General features: G+C 34.1%; 2 protein-coding genes across 2 annotated transcripts in view; one reads left to right on the top strand and one right to left on the bottom strand.

Moving 5' to 3' along the window:
• The first annotated feature begins 543 nt into the window (after positions 1-543).
• Positions 544-17,626, top strand: LOC106877834 (mitochondrial import receptor subunit TOM20 homolog). The gene is made up of 5 exons (XM_014926865.3): positions 544-712; positions 5,232-5,275; positions 7,609-7,690; positions 9,540-9,682; positions 13,503-17,626. Exons 1-5 carry the CDS (start codon positions 589-591, stop codon positions 13,563-13,565), a joined length of 456 nt encoding a protein of 151 aa, XP_014782351.1. The 5' UTR covers positions 544-588; the 3' UTR covers positions 13,566-17,626.
• The window catches only part of LOC106877835 (DNA polymerase subunit gamma-1-like), a 43,513-nt gene continuing 40,410 nt past the window's right edge, over positions 14,969-18,071 (bottom strand). The window contains exons 22-23 of the mRNA XM_089349770.1: positions 16,042-16,159; positions 14,969-15,120 (exon numbers count right to left, since the gene is read on the bottom strand). Of these exons, the coding sequence (XP_089205896.1) occupies positions 14,996-15,120; positions 16,042-16,159 (243 nt within the window). The 3' untranslated portion in view covers positions 14,969-14,995. The remainder of the gene's footprint in view (positions 15,121-16,041; positions 16,160-18,071) is intronic.

Raw genomic sequence — 18,071 nt, 5'->3', positions numbered from 1 at the left:
TAATTTTTTCAGTTTTGTAGGATTTGTTATAAAAATATTATCAGATTCAAAACGATATTTCATCTCTTCACTTTTTGTGTTTATTAATTTTTTCATTTTTTAAATTTTATTGAGGGTTAAACAATTTTTTTAATTGAAGGAGACAAACAAAAGTACCGATATTTCTCATAAAACTGGTGGAGATAACATGTGGAATTATAACAAGAAGTACACTTATAAATAAGAGGTCTTCCTTCTAACGTTTAAAAGACTATTATAAATAAGCTAGCTTCGCTTGAGGCAGGGAACCTATGTTACAGGGAACCGTATCTATGAAATGCTAGACATATTTTCTGCAAAGCTATTTGCGACAAAATTATTTTCATACTGTAAATAATCCCATATTTATATGGAAAAACAAAAACTAATAAATTAGTATTGATTTAATTATCTTATTTGTGTTATTTTATATTAAAAATATGTAAAAAGCAAAGAGAAGAACCAAAATTATTTATGTCTATTATATAAAACAAAACTGTTGCTCCATCTTTTCGTAGCTGCGCTGACATTGTGATAGCAATTTAAGCTGTTCCTTCATCGGATTTAACCATGTTACCTAAGTCACCTCTTGGGATTGCTGCTGCCGGTGTAGGGATATGTTTTTTAGGTTATTGCATTTATTTTGATCACAAAAGAAGGAGCGACCCATCATTTAAACAGAAACTTCGTGAAAGTTAGTACAGATAACATTTATGCTGTTTTTTCAACCCCAAAAAATGTATATAATCTGCCATCATGAATATAATTTTCTCATGTTTCTTTCTCTCACATCTTCATTTTATGATACAGATATTATGAAATGGTCGAATAATAATAGTAGAAATCTTTACATATGTGTTTTTTGACTGGATGTATTCGAATTATTTTGTCATGCCTGTAAAAATTGCAGCTTTCGTGTTTTTATTTCCTACTTCATTAGGATACGTAAGTCGCGACCTCTAAGGTGTCATCTGCCCGGTTTTTCATCTTCAGACCCACGTTGGTTTTACTTCATACTCCAGTTTCTCCTCTTTTTTATGTAACATCTCATTTATTCTGTTTTCGTTTTTCTTATGTCTATTTAATGATATAAATGTAATATTCTTATATTCGAAAATTGATTGATATGTTCACATTCAGTTTAATAATCGATATTGGTTTATTGCCAGAATTGTTTCTATTCGATATAAGACTTAATCCTTTACGTCCTGTGTTCAGATCCCGACAGAGTCTATCCACTGTGCTTTTTAACCTTTCGGGTTGGTAAAATAAAGTACGAGTAAATTGCTTAATTTTTGTGAATCAAATTAATTTTCCTCTTCCTCGTAAGTGTAATTAGTCAGGCGTCATTTTATTACTGTTGTAAATTATTAATATTCTTCTATATACAAACGAGAGAAAGGGAACATCAATTCGATAAAATTTACATACGAAATATTTCACTATTAGTGCGCTTTAACCCCACACGACCTGCTTGAAATGGTTAATATCTGGTGTGGCTCTAGATATTAACCCTTGAAATAAAATAGAAAATTAAATTAACCCAGAAATTAGCTGAAGAGGGTGAGGTTAGTTTTACCGATTTAATTACTCTGACAAAGCCCACAACTTATTTTTGTGAGCTAGAATTAATATTTTCAATATAGATATTAACAGTGTTTGTACTGTGGCGGCTTTATTTATTTCTATTAATAATTTCATTGAAAGTAATACCATTGACCTGGTGCGAGTGTTTCATTGAGAGAGTATTCGTACGTTTTTTTTATTTACCATAACTACAATTTAGTACCCCATCTCCATGACTTTGTTTCCGAATAATTTTTTAATGAGATATTGCAGATACGTTTTCGAGAATGTTGTATTAGTATTATGGTTTTTTTCCCCCCACTAAATTTTGCCAAAGTCATTGTAATCTATACGCTCGAAAATATTTGTGCAATTTACAAATGTGCATTTTTAGTATAGTTGTGAAGAAACAAAAGTTGGGAGAATAATCTAAAAAAAATCCTGAAAATATTATTTTCAGGAGGCCCCAAACTGTAGTAAGGCTTTTTACTTTATATATTTTTTTTACTCCTGTAAATAGCATTCTTTTTCGATAAATAATCTTGATTAAATAATAATAGGTAGAGACGGACTATATGTAATCTGAACCTTTCCCCCCCTTATTTATTAATTTTTTTCTCGGAATCCCACGTTTTAGGCTATGGAGATTCCGATTCTGAAAGAAAATTGTTTGAAAAATTTCAATCCCCCCCCCCCAAGCAGACTATTTACATGCTAGAAATAACAGCCAAATCTCACAAAACTAGGGTTAGGGTTAGGGTTACGGTCAGGGTCAGGGTTAGGGTTAGGTTTACCCTGTGGTAAAACCGGAGGGAGGGAATCGAAATTTTGAAATTGAGATTTTTGAAAAACATTTTTTCAGAATCGGAATCTCCATAGCCTAAAACGTGGGATTCCGTAAAAAAAAGAAAAAAATAAGGGGGGAAAGGTTCAGATTACATATAGTCCATCTGGACCAGAAGGTGGACATAGCTGCGATTTGGGGGAAGTATCGAAATATAAAATTACTACTGAGACTAAAGAGAAAAAAAGAGGGGGGGGGATTAATCAACGAAAATTAGGTTGCATGTCAGCTGTGCTTTGTTTTACCCCGATCCAGTTTTACCAGTCAAATCAGGAGTCATTTTTTTAGTACACACCCATCCACGCACACAAAAACTTGTGGAATTAAAGAAATCAATGAGGATTTTCTCAAGCTATTACTTATTGATAGCTGTACTCTTTGGAAGAAAGTAATTTTAAGATCATCTTTTATTGTAGCATATCGATTTCATGAAGGAGCCTTTCCAAACATCTTCACCACTCGTTTCATCATAATGCTATTCTTTCAAGGACGAATTATTATTTTTTTTTTTTTAAGCGATTCGACATATAGAAAACGATGAATTAAGTACAGAGGTCGATATGACGGACTAAAATCCACGAAAGATGTACCCCTACATGACAACAGTTTAATGACTGAAATCTGTTAAAGTATTTTAAACGATCAGCTGGAACGTTCATTAAGTAATCTGTCCTAATTAGTTCGTGTGAAAGTAAGCATTTCAAGATAATGCTCTTGGGTCAAATACTTATATAATACTAGATAGAAAAATAATAATTACTTCTGGCTGCTTACTTATTAAAAACTTCTTAGAAGGGTTACATTGTGTAAAGTGAATCTTGATGTCTTCGTTGTACTTATGATGATTTACTGTTGTAAATGTTTATTGAAAATAAATTCAGAAACTATATAATAATGGTTTCATAGTATGGCACAGAACCAGCAATTTTAGGGGAGAGTTAAATCAATTACATTAACCCAAGTGCTAAACTGGTACTTATTTATCAATTCTGAAAGGATGGAATGCAAAGTTGACCTCAGTGGAATCTGAGCTGAGCATAAAAAGCCGGAAGAAATGCTGTGAAGCATTGTGTCTGATGCATCAACGATTCTGCCACTTCATCGCTAATTAGAAATTAAGTAAATTAGGCACAGGAGTGGCTGTGTGGTAAGTAGCTTGCTTCCCAACCACATGGTTCTGGGTTCAGTCCCACTGCGTGGCACCTTGGGCAAGTGTCTTCTACTATAGCCTCGGGCCGACCAAAGCTTTGTGAGTGGATTTGGTAGACGGAAACTAAAAGAAGTCTGTCGTATATATATATGTATGTGTGTCTGTTTGTCCCCCCACCATCGCTTGACAACCGATGCTGGTGTGTTTACGTCCCCGTAGCTTAGCGGTTCGGCAAAAGACACCGATAGAATAAGTACTAGGTTTACAAAGAATAAGTCCTGGGGTCGATTTGCTCGACTAAAGGCGGTGCTCCAGCATGGCCGCAGTTAACTGACTGAAACAAGTAAAAGAGTAAATAGTAAAAGTTGTTTTAAGTAGTAGTTGTAAAGTTATTGTTGAATGAACTAGAGGTGATGCTATATCAGCTTCTACAATGTAGAGGAGAAAACTATAACTGTCTGTAGTCAGTTGCAGCAGTGAGCTCACTAAAAGATTCTACCAAACTGTTATTGTTGGTTTTCTTCTCGTTATGGCCAGTCAAAATCTATTGCAGACATTCAAGTCTCGATGTCTTGAGAGTACTTCTGTATGTTGCTAAGCTTTATAAATAAACTCAAAGAGGATCGAAGCAACTAAGGCCCTAGCTTGTAATGGGTTAAGCAATGTCTAAGAAATGGCTTTGTTCAGTGCAGGGAACCAGAACATTTTGATATAATATATAGAAGACCAAGGGCAGTAAAGGTAGATAAGTTCTGTTTACTCATTATTGGGGGTGGAATTGGTAATTGCAGACTGGATATTTTTCAAACAAGATGAAAGATACTTGTATCTATTGACGACATAAATTATCTGTGCAAAAGGCATGATTGTAAGTGAATGTAATAGTATATGGTATTGAATACAGAGGAAAGGGAACTAAATTGTGTATACGTATATGTTGGATGAAAAAGAATTGCGAAATGGTTGTAAAAAATACATAACATAGGCCAGATGCAGCTTGGAATCGTAAAATGAAAAACTTTACCTGAGATTATCCTGACAATCTGAAGGCAAAAACGCTTCCTAAGAGTGTTTGAGAAAGAAAAAACAAGGGAGATAATTCCAATATTCTCATCTGGTTCTATAGTTTACTTCTATTGAATTATGTAACAAATTTGTTGTTTGTATGATCAGGTCCTGTGACATTGAAGCAAACTTGTAACTAAGAGTATCTTTATATCATTTTGCATTCGGAATGGCTTCACTTTGTGCATTAGTGTTTTAGAAAATGTCTATAATATCAAAATATCGGGTTTCTCGAGAGTTTTAAATTATATTCTAACGTATTTTAAATATTTACACATTCAGATGACTGTCAAATATGTTTATTCACATTGTTTTGAATTATCATGCATTATCTTATTGAGATTTTGATGTGGTTTATTTTTAGAACGACATTGTAGGGGTGTGAGAGGCCAGATCTGACCAGGTTGAATATTTGAACTGGATATGGTCAGTTTGAATGCTAACAAGTTAAATGTAATAAATTTTCATGGATTTTATTTAATCTCAGGTGCTTTTTAGTTTAATTATCTATGCAGTAGTATTTTGATATTTAGAAACTTTTCTGCAGGAAATTACTTTCTATCTAATTACTGTATCTTTCTAATTTAGGACGAGAGAAGCAGCGTCAGAATGCCAAAAAACGACCTAATCCAGTAAGTAAAAATACTTTTAAAATATTTTATTTAAGCAAAAACGGTTTATAATCTATGACAAAAATATATTTTCTTAGTTTGTCTTGTATGAAAGATATATAATTAAAGCTACCCCATTCCTTTTACTTTAGATCAGTGGTTCCCAAACTTTTTAGAGACGCAACCCACTATTTATGACACCAGTTTATGGCGACCCACTTAACTCTACCGTTTATCAGTTAGACTCTATTGATCCATCTTCTGTCTAGCTGCTGTCTATTCCAATCATTTCATTGGCTAATTAATAGCCTCCTGGTGATCACTCCTATACTTTTTTGAATAATTTATAAACTTATTAGTGAAATCCATACTGTCTTATTTATTTAAATTTTTTACTATTTGTATTAAATGTGAAACAAAACGTTTTATAACTGTTTCAACGTCTCCATACCCTATGGGCAGGTATTAACTCTAATACAAAACCTCGAAGCAGTAACTGTTATCGGCTCAATCAGTGTTGTACTGCGCCTAGTTAAAGTTCTCTATAAATAGGTAAAAACAGACTTTTCCTTTTTTTCGATTACACACGAATAAATAACTTGAGAAAATGACCACCTCTGATTTGTTAAGTTCATGAAAAAAGCCTACTGCTTGATAAAACAACCAGTCTGGTATTGAAAACATGAGTCTTGAACTATCTCGATAGACAGCAGTTAATCAAAGCTAATGCATAATTTTATAACTTTTTGCGACCCACTAGGATTCCGTTCACGACCCATCAGTGGGTCGCGACTCATAGTTTGAGAACCACTGCTTTAGATGATTAGGTTCAAAAGCTGTTAGATACTTATCTCTAACACCATCTTATTCGGTTATTTTCTTAACCCCCTTGATACTAACCCACCTGAAACCACTCCCAGTTCAGTGATATAAACTTTCCATTTTAAACTGATATGAATTTTTAAAATCCATTAAAATTTCATATTGATTTATGTTCCAAGTAGTAGCTAAATAATGACAAAATTGTATTATTTAAATTATCTTACTTTCATAATTAATCGAAACAAAAGTATTTCAACAGAAATATGGTAACAAAAGGGTTACCATATTTTGTTCTTGCTAGCATTTGCTGCCATTTAAACCCCAACTATCTTTTTATATTTAATCTGTCTCCTAGTTTAAACAATCTGATCCTTAGGTCCCATTGGTGGAGTTCACTATGTTGCTAGCGTTTAGATCGTCTGGAGGTGCTGCTCTTTCTCTTTTCACCAAACCTTTTGAGCCAGAAAGTTCCTTCGAATATATAACTATTCAGATTTCCAATGCACTTTCAGCTTTACATTCTCAGTTTTTCTTCTCCAACCTTTGCTAAGCTCTAGTTGTCTTTTGATGCATGCATTCCTGAAAATATCATTTTGAAACATAAAGAAGAAAGTGACTACATTTACAATGTATTATATTCTTAAATTCTATACGATTATTCTAATTATGCAACAAACAAATTAGCTAGTTAGAAAATCTCTCTGAGATGAAAGCAGTAACCATACTGAGAAGTAATGGTTATCACCAGTTGCAATAACCATTATTCTAATCTTTCTTTCTGTTAATCAAGTGGCCTTGTCACCCAACTCGGTGGCTCTCAAATTGATGAATACCAGCCCTCTCCTCCTTATTAATGAGAAGACCATCCTTTCAGGGTTGATGAAATGAGTACCAATTGAGCATGGGGGTCAATATAATCGACTAGCCCTCTGCCTCAGATTCCAGGTCTTGTGTCTATAGCAGAAAGAAGTTTTATTAAACATGGCAATTTGTTCACCTCCTTTTCAATCTATATCTTCCACTTATCAAGGGAGGCCTTCTTTCCATTACAACAAATATTAACTTAATGGATTATTTTTATATTTTGGGGGTACAACCCAAATAGCAGATGTAACATCTGGATTATGCCTGTTGTTCATTTTGTGTATTGAGACATGGTAATTTTTACCACATTTTGAAATAGAAAACCACAGAACAATTAGTAAATGTTCAATAAAAGACTTTGATGCAATTAATCATTTAAAATAATTATTTGTTGGAATTGAATCTCAAAGCATTTATAAAGCTATTGTATGTGCTTTGAGATCCAGTTCCAGAAGAGAATTATTTCACAGATTTTGTACACTCTGTAAAGTGGTTGGCATTAGGAAGGCATCCAACTGTAAAAACCATGCCAAAACAGACAGTAGAGCTTGGTGCAGTCCTCTGGCTTGCCAGCTTCTGTCATACCTTCCAATCCATGCCAGCATGGAAGATAGATGTTAGATGATGATGATGACATTTACATTTGTTAATTCTTTTTACTTTTCTAGCTTCCTCCAATGAATAGCCCTCTGGAAATGCAGAAATTTTTCTTACAAGAAGTTCATAACGGTGAAGAATTATTAGGTCAAGGTATATATATATTTTGTTCTTTTTATAAACATTTTCCACTTTTAGTTAAAATTAATAGTTCAAGTGTGCCATTTTATCCTTAGATTTACTAAGGATTTAGAAAATGTGCCCTGCAAGACTAATTGTGATTCACTGTTTAGTGGTGACAAGAGCTAGGAACATTCGTCGCTATATTATCGTCAAAGATGAAGTGGAAAATAAAGAAATTTCACTGAAACATAGTAACTTTTTTTTTCTGAGAGTTTTTCTTCAGTTTTCTTTCATAACAATATTTAGAATAAGTAAGTAATATTTGTTTGCATTATCTACAGAGAAAGGTGTAAGTTAAATGAAAAAAAACTATCACAGAGCAGTTATTTTCAGTTTAACTGAAATGGTCTCAGTTTAGCACGCTTGTCGTGGTACCTTGTCATATCTAAGATTTAATTCCAAACAACATGTGATATTTCATCTTGTTTCATTTTAATACAGAAATTATGTAATTACTTAATTGGCCGTGCTTTTGTCATTGTGTGTCTACTAAACCAGGCAGCTTATAAAAAAAATGATGTAAACATTTTTTGTAAAGAAGGAAATGCTTAAGAGAAAGTCAGTTGCAAATAGGAAACTTAAGGATAAGTTGTTGGATCAGGACAATATGTTCAAAGAGTTTTTTGTTTAATGACTGGTATAAAAATAAAGTAGCAGTGAGAAAGTGATATTTTTGTCAATTTTTAAAAAGAGAAAGGAGTTACATTTTATAATTGCTGAGAAAATATTTCAATTAGTCTTGTAGACCTACGATGATCATGTAGCTTAGCCACAGGTCGGATGGGATCATCCAAATATTTTTCCCCTCCAATTTTAGTGAATCTAAGATTATATTCTCCTATGCATCTTTGGAGTTTTTTTTTTTTTTAAGAGTGTGTGATTTAATAGAACTTTATCTGCTAATCAAGTGAGTGTGGAAAGACCTCTCAATTTGGCTCAAAACTTGAGAGGTTTAGAAAGGGAACTTGAAGTAGTATTTATCTAAACTAAATTTACAAAATAACAAAATCAAGAAACTACAGAACTGTCTAGACTGACTATAAACATTAAACTAGTAATGATGATAAGATGACACATTAGAGATCTTAATATTAAATGGGGTTTTTTCCTATGAAGAATTTAATGGGGAAAAAAGTTGTTGTTTTTTTTTTAAATACTGAATAAAGTGATTTGTTTGTTGAAAAGATCCAAGTTGTGCTGACTTCACGCTCTGTTTAGGGACCAGTTTTGTATTATTAACCAACCTATTTTGATGTGTGAACCAGTTAAATGTGAACATATATTTGTTTCCCATTATTAGCATATAAATTAGTTCTCAGTGAAATCTAACAAAAATTGCTCTTATTGGTGTCTGCATAGTTCCCTGTAGCAAAGATGTGTGCTTATTTGTTTTCTGTGTTCATCATAATTGAGCCAAATTTCACTCTCCCCCATCCCTCATTGCTGTTTGATAGAAATAAATGCTTGCAATTTTAAGACAGTCTTGTACACCAGTACTGAAGGCTAAAATATCAGTATTCATGTATACTAATAAGTTTTCAATGTTGCACTTGTTAGATGTGTAATACTGTAGAATACGAGTGCCAGCATAGTCTTGTAGTTAAGAAGTTTGCTTTGCAGTCACATGCTTCCACTACATAACAACTTGGGGAAAGTGTCCATAAGTCATGGTTTCTTTCACAGTTTTCTCTCCCGTTCATGGCAATCCTTTGAAATGGCAATTTCATAGAACTTTAAAGGCTTAGCTATGCATGTGTGTATAAAAGAAAACTTAATATTATATAGTTGATTATTGTTTTATCGTTGTCTCTTGTTTTAGGCGATATTAATGGAGGAATAGAGCATCTCAGTAATGCTGTTGCTGTCTGTAGTCAGCCTCATCAGTTGCTCCAAGTACTACAGCAGACACTTCCAGGCCATGTATTCCAGAAGCTATTAGAGCAACTACCAACTGTAACACAAGTGAGTATCATTTAACTGTTGTTCATATATATATTATCATAGTTATTATTACAAGAGCAGAGTAAGATGGCGAGCTGGCAGAATTGTTAGCATGCCAGGCAAAATGCTTAGGGTCTTTACATTCTGAGTTCAAATTCCACCGAGGTCGACTTTATCTTTCATCCTTTCGGGGTCAACAAATTAAGTACCAGTCAAGTACTGGGGTTAATGAAATCGATTATCCCCCCCCCCCCCACAAATTCCAGGTCTTGTGCTTATAGTAGGAAGGATTATTATAAAGGCAGTGGATTAACAGAATCATTAGAGCATTGAACAGAATACTTTGCAATATGTCTTCCCATTAATTATGTTCTGAGTTCAAATACTGTTGAAGTCGACTTTGCTTTTCATCACTTTGGGGTCAATAAAGCAAATGACCAGTCAAATGCTGGGGTAAGTGATAATGGGTAATGCTAACCCTTCAAAACTGCTGTTCTTGTGTCTGACAAAGAATACAGAAGTGCATTTTTTTAAGGTTTGATAATATAACAGTACTATACCAGGACCAATTCGTCTAGCTGTATTCTATCCCTTAAACAATTGGCTTGTGTCTTGGAGACCTTTCTCATAATTATTTTAGTTCTAATCTTTTGACTCATTAAAATTCATAATTTAAGAAACTGCAAAATACTTAATCAGCTGATCTAGAGATATCCAAGTGGATAAGAGCTTCATTTCCCCATTTACATGGTTCTCACTTCAATCCTGGTACACAACATCTTGAGTCAAGTTTCTCATACCATAGCTTCCGGTCAAATGAAACTGAATAGATGGAAACTGTGGAAGCCCATTGATTGGATTGTACCTATTCTTGTGTAATAGATTTAATTGCTCAGTTTAACACCATTACCACCTGAACCTTGGATGCCTTCAGTAGAGTCCACTCTCTTGCAAGCATTTAGACTAGGTTCATGGTCATATGATTTGATATCTTGATTTGCACCTATTGCAGCAATCTGAGTTGTGGTTTCTTCCTGCTTTGTTTCCATAGATATAGGAGGACTAGAAAAGTTATGAATACTGCTCAACTTCCTTTAAACCCCACCAATATTTTTTTAACTGTACCTCTCTCCATTACAAGAATTTAGTTTGTACCTGAAAAAGAAATCATTACTCTTATATATATATATATATATATATATATATATATATATATATGCTTGCTTGTTAGGTAGTTAATTGAAGTTATGAACAAGCAAAGAGAAGCTTATGAGCTAAATGATAGAAATGTAATTTTTGAGCAAATAAGTTAAAACGGAAATTGAAAATGCAAATATGCAGATGCATTCAACTTTCGCCCATAGTAACACAATTTGAACATGAAATATATTGAAATTAGGAAAATGTATTTGTGAGGTTAACATACAAGCGGTGAGCTGGCAGAAATGTTAGCACGCCGAGCGAAATGCTTAGCGGTATTTCGCCTGCCGCTATGTTCTGAGTTCAAATTCCACGAGGTCAACTTTGCCTTTCATACGTTCGGGGTCGATTAAATAAGTACCAGTTATGCACTGGGGTCGATATAATCGACTTAGTCCGTTTGTCTGTCCTTGTTTGTCCCCTCTGTGTGTAGCCCCTTGTGGGTAGTAAAGAAATAACATACAAGGCTCCTGTTAAAATCTTACAACAGCCACTGTATTGTGCAAGGTACTTAACTCTGCTTGTTTGCATTCCTACATCACAGTTGGGTAGTTAGCAGTTGATTAGACACATCCAGTTGTGAGAACAGTGCAGCAAGTGAATCACTCCATACAAATATGAAAGGTTGAATGTAAAGTGGTGAAACAATTTTTTGTGGAATGGAGTTATCGCATTGATTCTCAAGAATGAGATTGATAACCAGTGTCACTTAAATTTGAGGAGCATTACTCTAAAGGGTTAAAGATAAGTAGATTTAGAAGCAGTTGTATATTTTCTTGTAAATGATTATTATAGTGTTGGCAACAGTTCTGACAATTCTATTGAGTATTAATGCAAAAAAGCAAATGTGCTCTTGAACTCTGAAGCTATGCATTTGATCTACTAGCCTGTCACTAGATTGCTACATACTATATTGCTTGCTCTCTCTCTCATGTGTAGGTGCATGGCTCAGTGGTTAGAGCATTAGGTTTACAATCGTGAAGTTATGAGTTCAATTCCTAGACAAGGCTGTGTTGTGTCCATGAATAAGACACTTCATTTCACATTGTTCTAGTTCATTCAAATGTAGAGATGAGTTGCGACATCATTGGTACCAAGCTGTATCTGCCTTTGTATTCTTTTACTTGTCATTTGACTGTGGCCATGCTGGAGCACTGCCTTGAAGTGTTTTTTTAGTTAAACAAATTGACCCCTAGACTTCTCTCTTTTTTTTTTTTTAAAGCCTAGTACTTATGCTGTTGGTCTCTTTTGCTGAACAGCAAAGTTACAGGGATGTAAACACACCAACACCAGTGATGGCAGGGACAAACACACACACATACAATCTTCTTTCAGTTTCTGTCTACCAAATCCACTCACAAGGCTTTGGTTGGCTTGAGGCTTTAGTAGAAGACACTTGCCCAAGGTGCCATGCAGAGGAACTGAACCTACCTGCACCTATATTGTATGGTTAAACTCACTTTGCAACCATGTGGTTTTGGGTTCAGTCAGTGTGTGGTGCCTTGGGGAAGTTTCTTCCACTATAGACTTGGACCAACAAATGACTTGTGAATTTGAAAGGCAGAAACTGTGGAAGCACATCATGTGTGTGTTTGTTGCTTACCATTGCTTGACAATTGATGTTGGTTTGTTTACATCCCCTGTAACTTAGTGGTTTAACAAAAGAGGTCAAGAGAATAAGCACTGGTTCAAGGTGGTGAGCTGGCAGAATCTTTAGCATGCCGGGCGAAATGCTTAGCAGTATTTCGTCTGCTGTTACGTTCTGAGTTCAAATTCTACCGAGGTCGACTTTGCCTTTCGTCCTTTCGGGGTCAATAAATTAAGTACCAGTTTCGCACTGGGATTGATGTAATCGACTTAATCCCTTTGTCTGTCCTTGTTTGTCCCCTCTATATTTAGCCCCTTGTGAGCAATAAAAAATAAGAATAAGCACTGGAGTCAATTTGTTTGACTAAAACCTTCAAAGTAGAACCTTGACATGTCTTACTTCCACTTTCCTTGCTGGTATGTGTTGGACAGGTCCTTATAGTCATGTTAGTTTTTATTCAATTATTGTCCTAGACATACCTCCCTTGTACATTTAAATTTTGGCATAGGTTCTGTATGTTTGTGAGAAGGTACAGAAAATTATTTCTAATTTAGTTTTGATTATAAATTCTTTCTTTTTCCCTAGTGAATATACGCAGTTAAATTAATGCTAAAACAATTGGGCTGGTGTCAATGGAGTAGAGAATTCGGAGTTGTGTCTTAAAGGAAATTGAGTTATTTGATATGAACAAAATTTGTCTGCCACAGATTTTTATGATGAGCAAATATTTGTCAGAGCTGTGGTGAATGCCAGCTTCTACATCTACTACTAATATTTTTTCTCCTTGGCTTTTAGCCTAAATTTATCATTTAAGTTCGCTGAAAGATGAAATGTTATAGTAAGTATGCTTAGCAGAAATGCAGACAACTATAAGGCCAGCCTATATTTTTTTTTTTAATATCTTTTTCTTATGTGATTATATGCTTCTGCAGTTAAGACAAAATTACTTGTGTTTAAAATAATTTAAGCTTGGTTTTCAATGACTGTTTAATTCTATTTCTACGTTCTCCAAGACATTAACCAATATTTTTCAATTTTCTTTTTCCATTTTAGCGTTTTGCAGATAGTAACTCAGCTGAATCCTCAAGCAAAGTGACAGAAGAGGAACTGGAATAAGTTAAACCTCAGGAATTTATATTTGTCTTCTCTGTTAAGCATGATGTTTGTGAACCATACAAACCAAATGCACACACTAATGTGAAAAAAATATGTACCCCAAAAAAACATTGCTGTAGTAGCCATTGGCTATTTATTATCTATCTATTCATCATACCTCCTTCATGAAATAACTTGAGGTAACTCAGTTATCATAAATCAAATATTTGTTGACATGCTGGCCATAGCATTTCTAAACCTTTTGTCTAAGAATAAAAGACTTCACAAATTTGATATGCTAAGTACTTTTTATGTAAATGTTCATGGTGTAATACGAGATAAATTGATTTTGAAAGAAGAAATTCCTCTTAATTAGCCTTCTATATTATAAATCTATCATTAAAAGATTTTTTTTTCTTTATTCATACTCTTTCTAATAAAAGAAAAAAATAGAAAATGTTTATTTTTCAACAAAATTTAACCAAAGTTGGTATTTTTTATATCATGACAACTTTTTTTTTAAGTAACCTTTTGTATTTGAATTCTCTAACAATTTTATGTAGAATGCTTTTAAATAATTAAGCTCTTTTGTTCATACCTTTTATCTAAATGGTGCTGAGTTTGCAATGATTTAGTGCTTGTTATTTCCTGAGGAAATTTATAGCCAACCTCTCTAAATCAATTCAAAAGTAATGACAATTGTATCAAGATTTAGGTATAAACGTAAATATATAATTTTCCGCTCAGTTCCAACTTTGTCAACATAATAAGGTTGGGTCTGTTGCAGCATTGTCAATGGACTCATCTGTAGTTCTAACTACTTATTCCATAAATTGATCCAATAATCATTAATTTCCTTTATCTTTTTTAATAGTTGGTGTTGCTATGCCACTGAGATTGGGTGGTACTAAATTTTGATGTTTCCAACATCTCAAAGTATTTTAATGACATGACATCATTTGTCTTATTCTCTATCTCCAATTAATCCACTTAAAACTTTGTTTCAATCAAAAAATAACAGATGTTTCCAAAGAATGACATGCATGAACATTTCCTTGGTGACACTGAAACAAAACAAAGGAAGATAAAATGACAACACATTTATCTAATCTGGTATTGGATACTAACAAATCTTTCAACTGTATCACTTATATCCTTATCTCTTTTATTCCACTGCCAGGCAGAGTTCTTCCTATGGTCACAAAACTGATCAGTACTTTGTAGGACTTTATCTTTTAAAAATGTCTTGGTGTCTTTTACATAGTATGAAATTCCAATCTCCTACTTGTATTTCTTCTTGGCTTTTATCCTAAATTTACTCATAACTAATGAATACTGCCTCCAAAACACATTTTTCTCAGGTCTAAATGCTATATAAATGTGGCTGCTAAGTTTACAATATTCAATTAATTTTAAAGCAACAGTTTTCAAAAAATATACAATTTTATTCCTCATATCTGTACAGCTTGTTTTGATATCTTTTGGATAATGTTATTCTGAGACTTTTGGCGGCTTCTTTTGGGTGACAAAGATGAGTTGGTTTTCTCTAACACACTATAAATGTCCAATGATTCACCTGTGGCAAATAAATCAATTGAAAAGATCATTCTGGGGTGGTGGGGTGGATGCAATGGTAATCAAAATGGATATAAATATACTGCTACTTTCCATTAAAATTATTATCCAGATAGGTGTACAAATATTTTGTTACTCTAGGAGTGATGGTGTAGAGCTGTGCTACACAATGTAGCAATTTAGTCTTAACTGTTGACACAATACACTTTGTATAATGCTCAGCAGGGTATTCCTCTAAGGTGCAAATTTTAACAAGCAAGAGTTTGAAACCATGCTGCATTTTTGAACTGCAACAGATTGCCCATTTGGCTAGTTCTAGCATTCACCCTAGATGTAATAAAAAAAAAAAAAAATTCCTTTTTGTCTTCTATTATATATCATCCATGAACAATTTATTAAAACGCTTTTTTATTGAATCTCCAGTTAATGATTCTCATTACATATCTGCACTAATGTATTTTTCTAAAACTTGGTCTAAGGAAGAGGTACAGTGCTCATGGTTTTGTATTTCCTACCCAATGAGGATTTAAGAGGGATCCCAGAAATTGACAATGAAGGGAAAGACAGGGGTTGGCTTGGGGTAGGAGCTGTTTGTAACTTCCTAATTCAGAAGAACAAACTGTTTTAGTAACAGCTGAAGAGACCCAGAACATGCAACATGTGGGGTGGTTGTAAGATGTTCATGGTTTACAAATTCTTTCAGGTGGGGCCCAAATGTAATGTAGCAGCTACTCTGTCTCAAATATAAGTCCTATTTGTGCTTTGTAAAATGTCAGGCATGGTTAGTTACAAATTTTCTGGTTGGAAGAACCCTAGAGAAAGAAATGTGTCTTGTGCCTTAATTAGAAACATTATCGAAACATTTTGTCCAAATATTAAACTTGTGGCTTTTATGTTAACCTTTATGAAAAAGTTACCTTACCAAATGGAATATTATAACCAGTTTCCAGTCCATGAGGGTTAGAAGGAGTTACACAATTTAAATCCACTTCTTTCCTAAGGCACGTGTCAATATCAACAGCACTGAAGAAGGCTACAGACTAAAAATAAAAACAAAGATTATTATTTAAATGAAACAATTTAAAATTTTTTTTTTTTTTGATAATCTGAAAGATAAACGCAAGTTATATAGCTAGGTTACAAATGGTAACAAGGATTCTGACAAATCAGTTGATTGAGGCAGTTAATTGGTTACTAATTAACTAATAGTAATAAGAAATTAAACAGAACCATCGTGTGTTTCTTATTGGCAAAATGATCCTCTCAAAATGTGCATTTCGATACGTGATTTATACATTAAGTACCAACCACTTCACAGTGTGCTGGGTGCTGCATGGACACTTACGTAGCACCTCCAGAAGGACCAGTCTTAACACTTTTGCTGTGGACTATGGGTCTTCATGAGTACAGCAAGGTGCCAGGCATCTTGGTCCTTTATCATCTCGCCGGAAAGGTTCAGCGTCCTGAGGTTGTTCTTCAGTACTTTATCCCACTTCCATGTGCTCTATTTATTATGAGATATCAGCACTTCTTTATGAAGCTGTTGGCATCAATCTTATCTTCATTTTAATGTCCACTTTTCCATGCTCGCATAAGTCAGGCAAAGTTTATTGAGGTAGGTTTTCTATGCCTGGATGCCCTTTCTGTCACTAACCCTTACTTGATTCCAAGCAGGGTAATATCCCTATGTTTTTGTAGAATACTGCAAATGAATGAAACTGCTTGTATGACAGTGACACTCATTTACAACAGTCATGTGGATTTGGTAGACAGAAACTGAAACGCTCATCATGTATATATTTGTGTTTGTCCCTCACCTCCACTGCTTGACAACCAGTGTTGGTGTATTTATGTCCCTGTAACTCAGTGGTTTCGCAAAAGAAACGGACAGAATAATTACCAAGCTGGAAAAAACCCAAAAACCTACAGAGGTCAATTCATTCAACTAAAAGTTCTTCAAGGCAAAACCTCAACACAGTAGCAATCTGATGACTGAAACAAGTAAAAGGTAAATGAAATACAGGTGTATGATACAACAGTCATGTGATATCAAGACAAACCCATGCATTATATATACATATATGACAGGCTTTTTTTAGTTTCTAACTACCAAAACCATTCACAAGGCTTTTGTTGGTCTGGGGCTAAAATAAAAGAAACTTGCCCATGATAAAACACAGACTGAACCAGAAAACGTGATTCAGAAACAAACTTCTTAACCACAAATACATACATATATATACAATAATTAATCAGGCAAACCGATGATCAAAGGCATGACATTCCAACCGTGTCTATCCTCTCTTTCTTCTTTTTATAGTTAAAGTGTATATGGGACTATTTAATGCATAAGATGGTATGGTAGTGGCTCTTAAATGACGCACTGAAAATTGTTTTTTTAAAAGGATTTCAGGTCTTAGAAAATCCATACAAATGAGTGTCTTAGAAAATGCCTTATTCATAATTTTGTTATACCTAGTATGATCAATAAAACAAAGTAAACAGTTTGCTAAATTGTTAACTGTTTTTTTTTCCTTACTTTATACACAAAAGTGGCCACTAATAATTTTTTTTATCTCCAGGGTGCCACACAGGTGGAGAACCACAGCGGTGAGGATTGATATAAAGGAGATTTGGTTGCTATTTCTAACAAAGTGGGCAACTATCTAAGGGTTTCTTCATTGCTACAACACTGATTTCCTGAAACCTTTGATTCAAAAGCCTTTTCCAGACTATTGATTTTTCGAAACTAGAGGTGGTCACCTCTAAAGCCTGTTGTGTATATATCTGTGTGTCTGTTTGTCCCTCACCCCCACAGCTTGTGTTTATGCTCCCATAACTTAGTGGTTCAACAAAAAGACCGAGAGAATAAGTGCATCATCATCATCGTTTAACGTCCATTTTCCATGCTGGCATGGGTCGGACAAAATAATGCAGGCTTAAAAAAAAGTA

The sequence above is a fragment of the Octopus bimaculoides genome, chromosome 3, assembly GCF_046866305.1.
Source record: "Octopus bimaculoides isolate indiv1 chromosome 3, ASM4686630v1, whole genome shotgun sequence".
NCBI lineage: Eukaryota > Metazoa > Mollusca > Cephalopoda > Octopoda > Octopodidae > Octopus > Octopus bimaculoides.
Note: the sequence above shows the minus strand (reverse complement) of the source record. Positions and strands in the feature narration are given on the sequence as shown.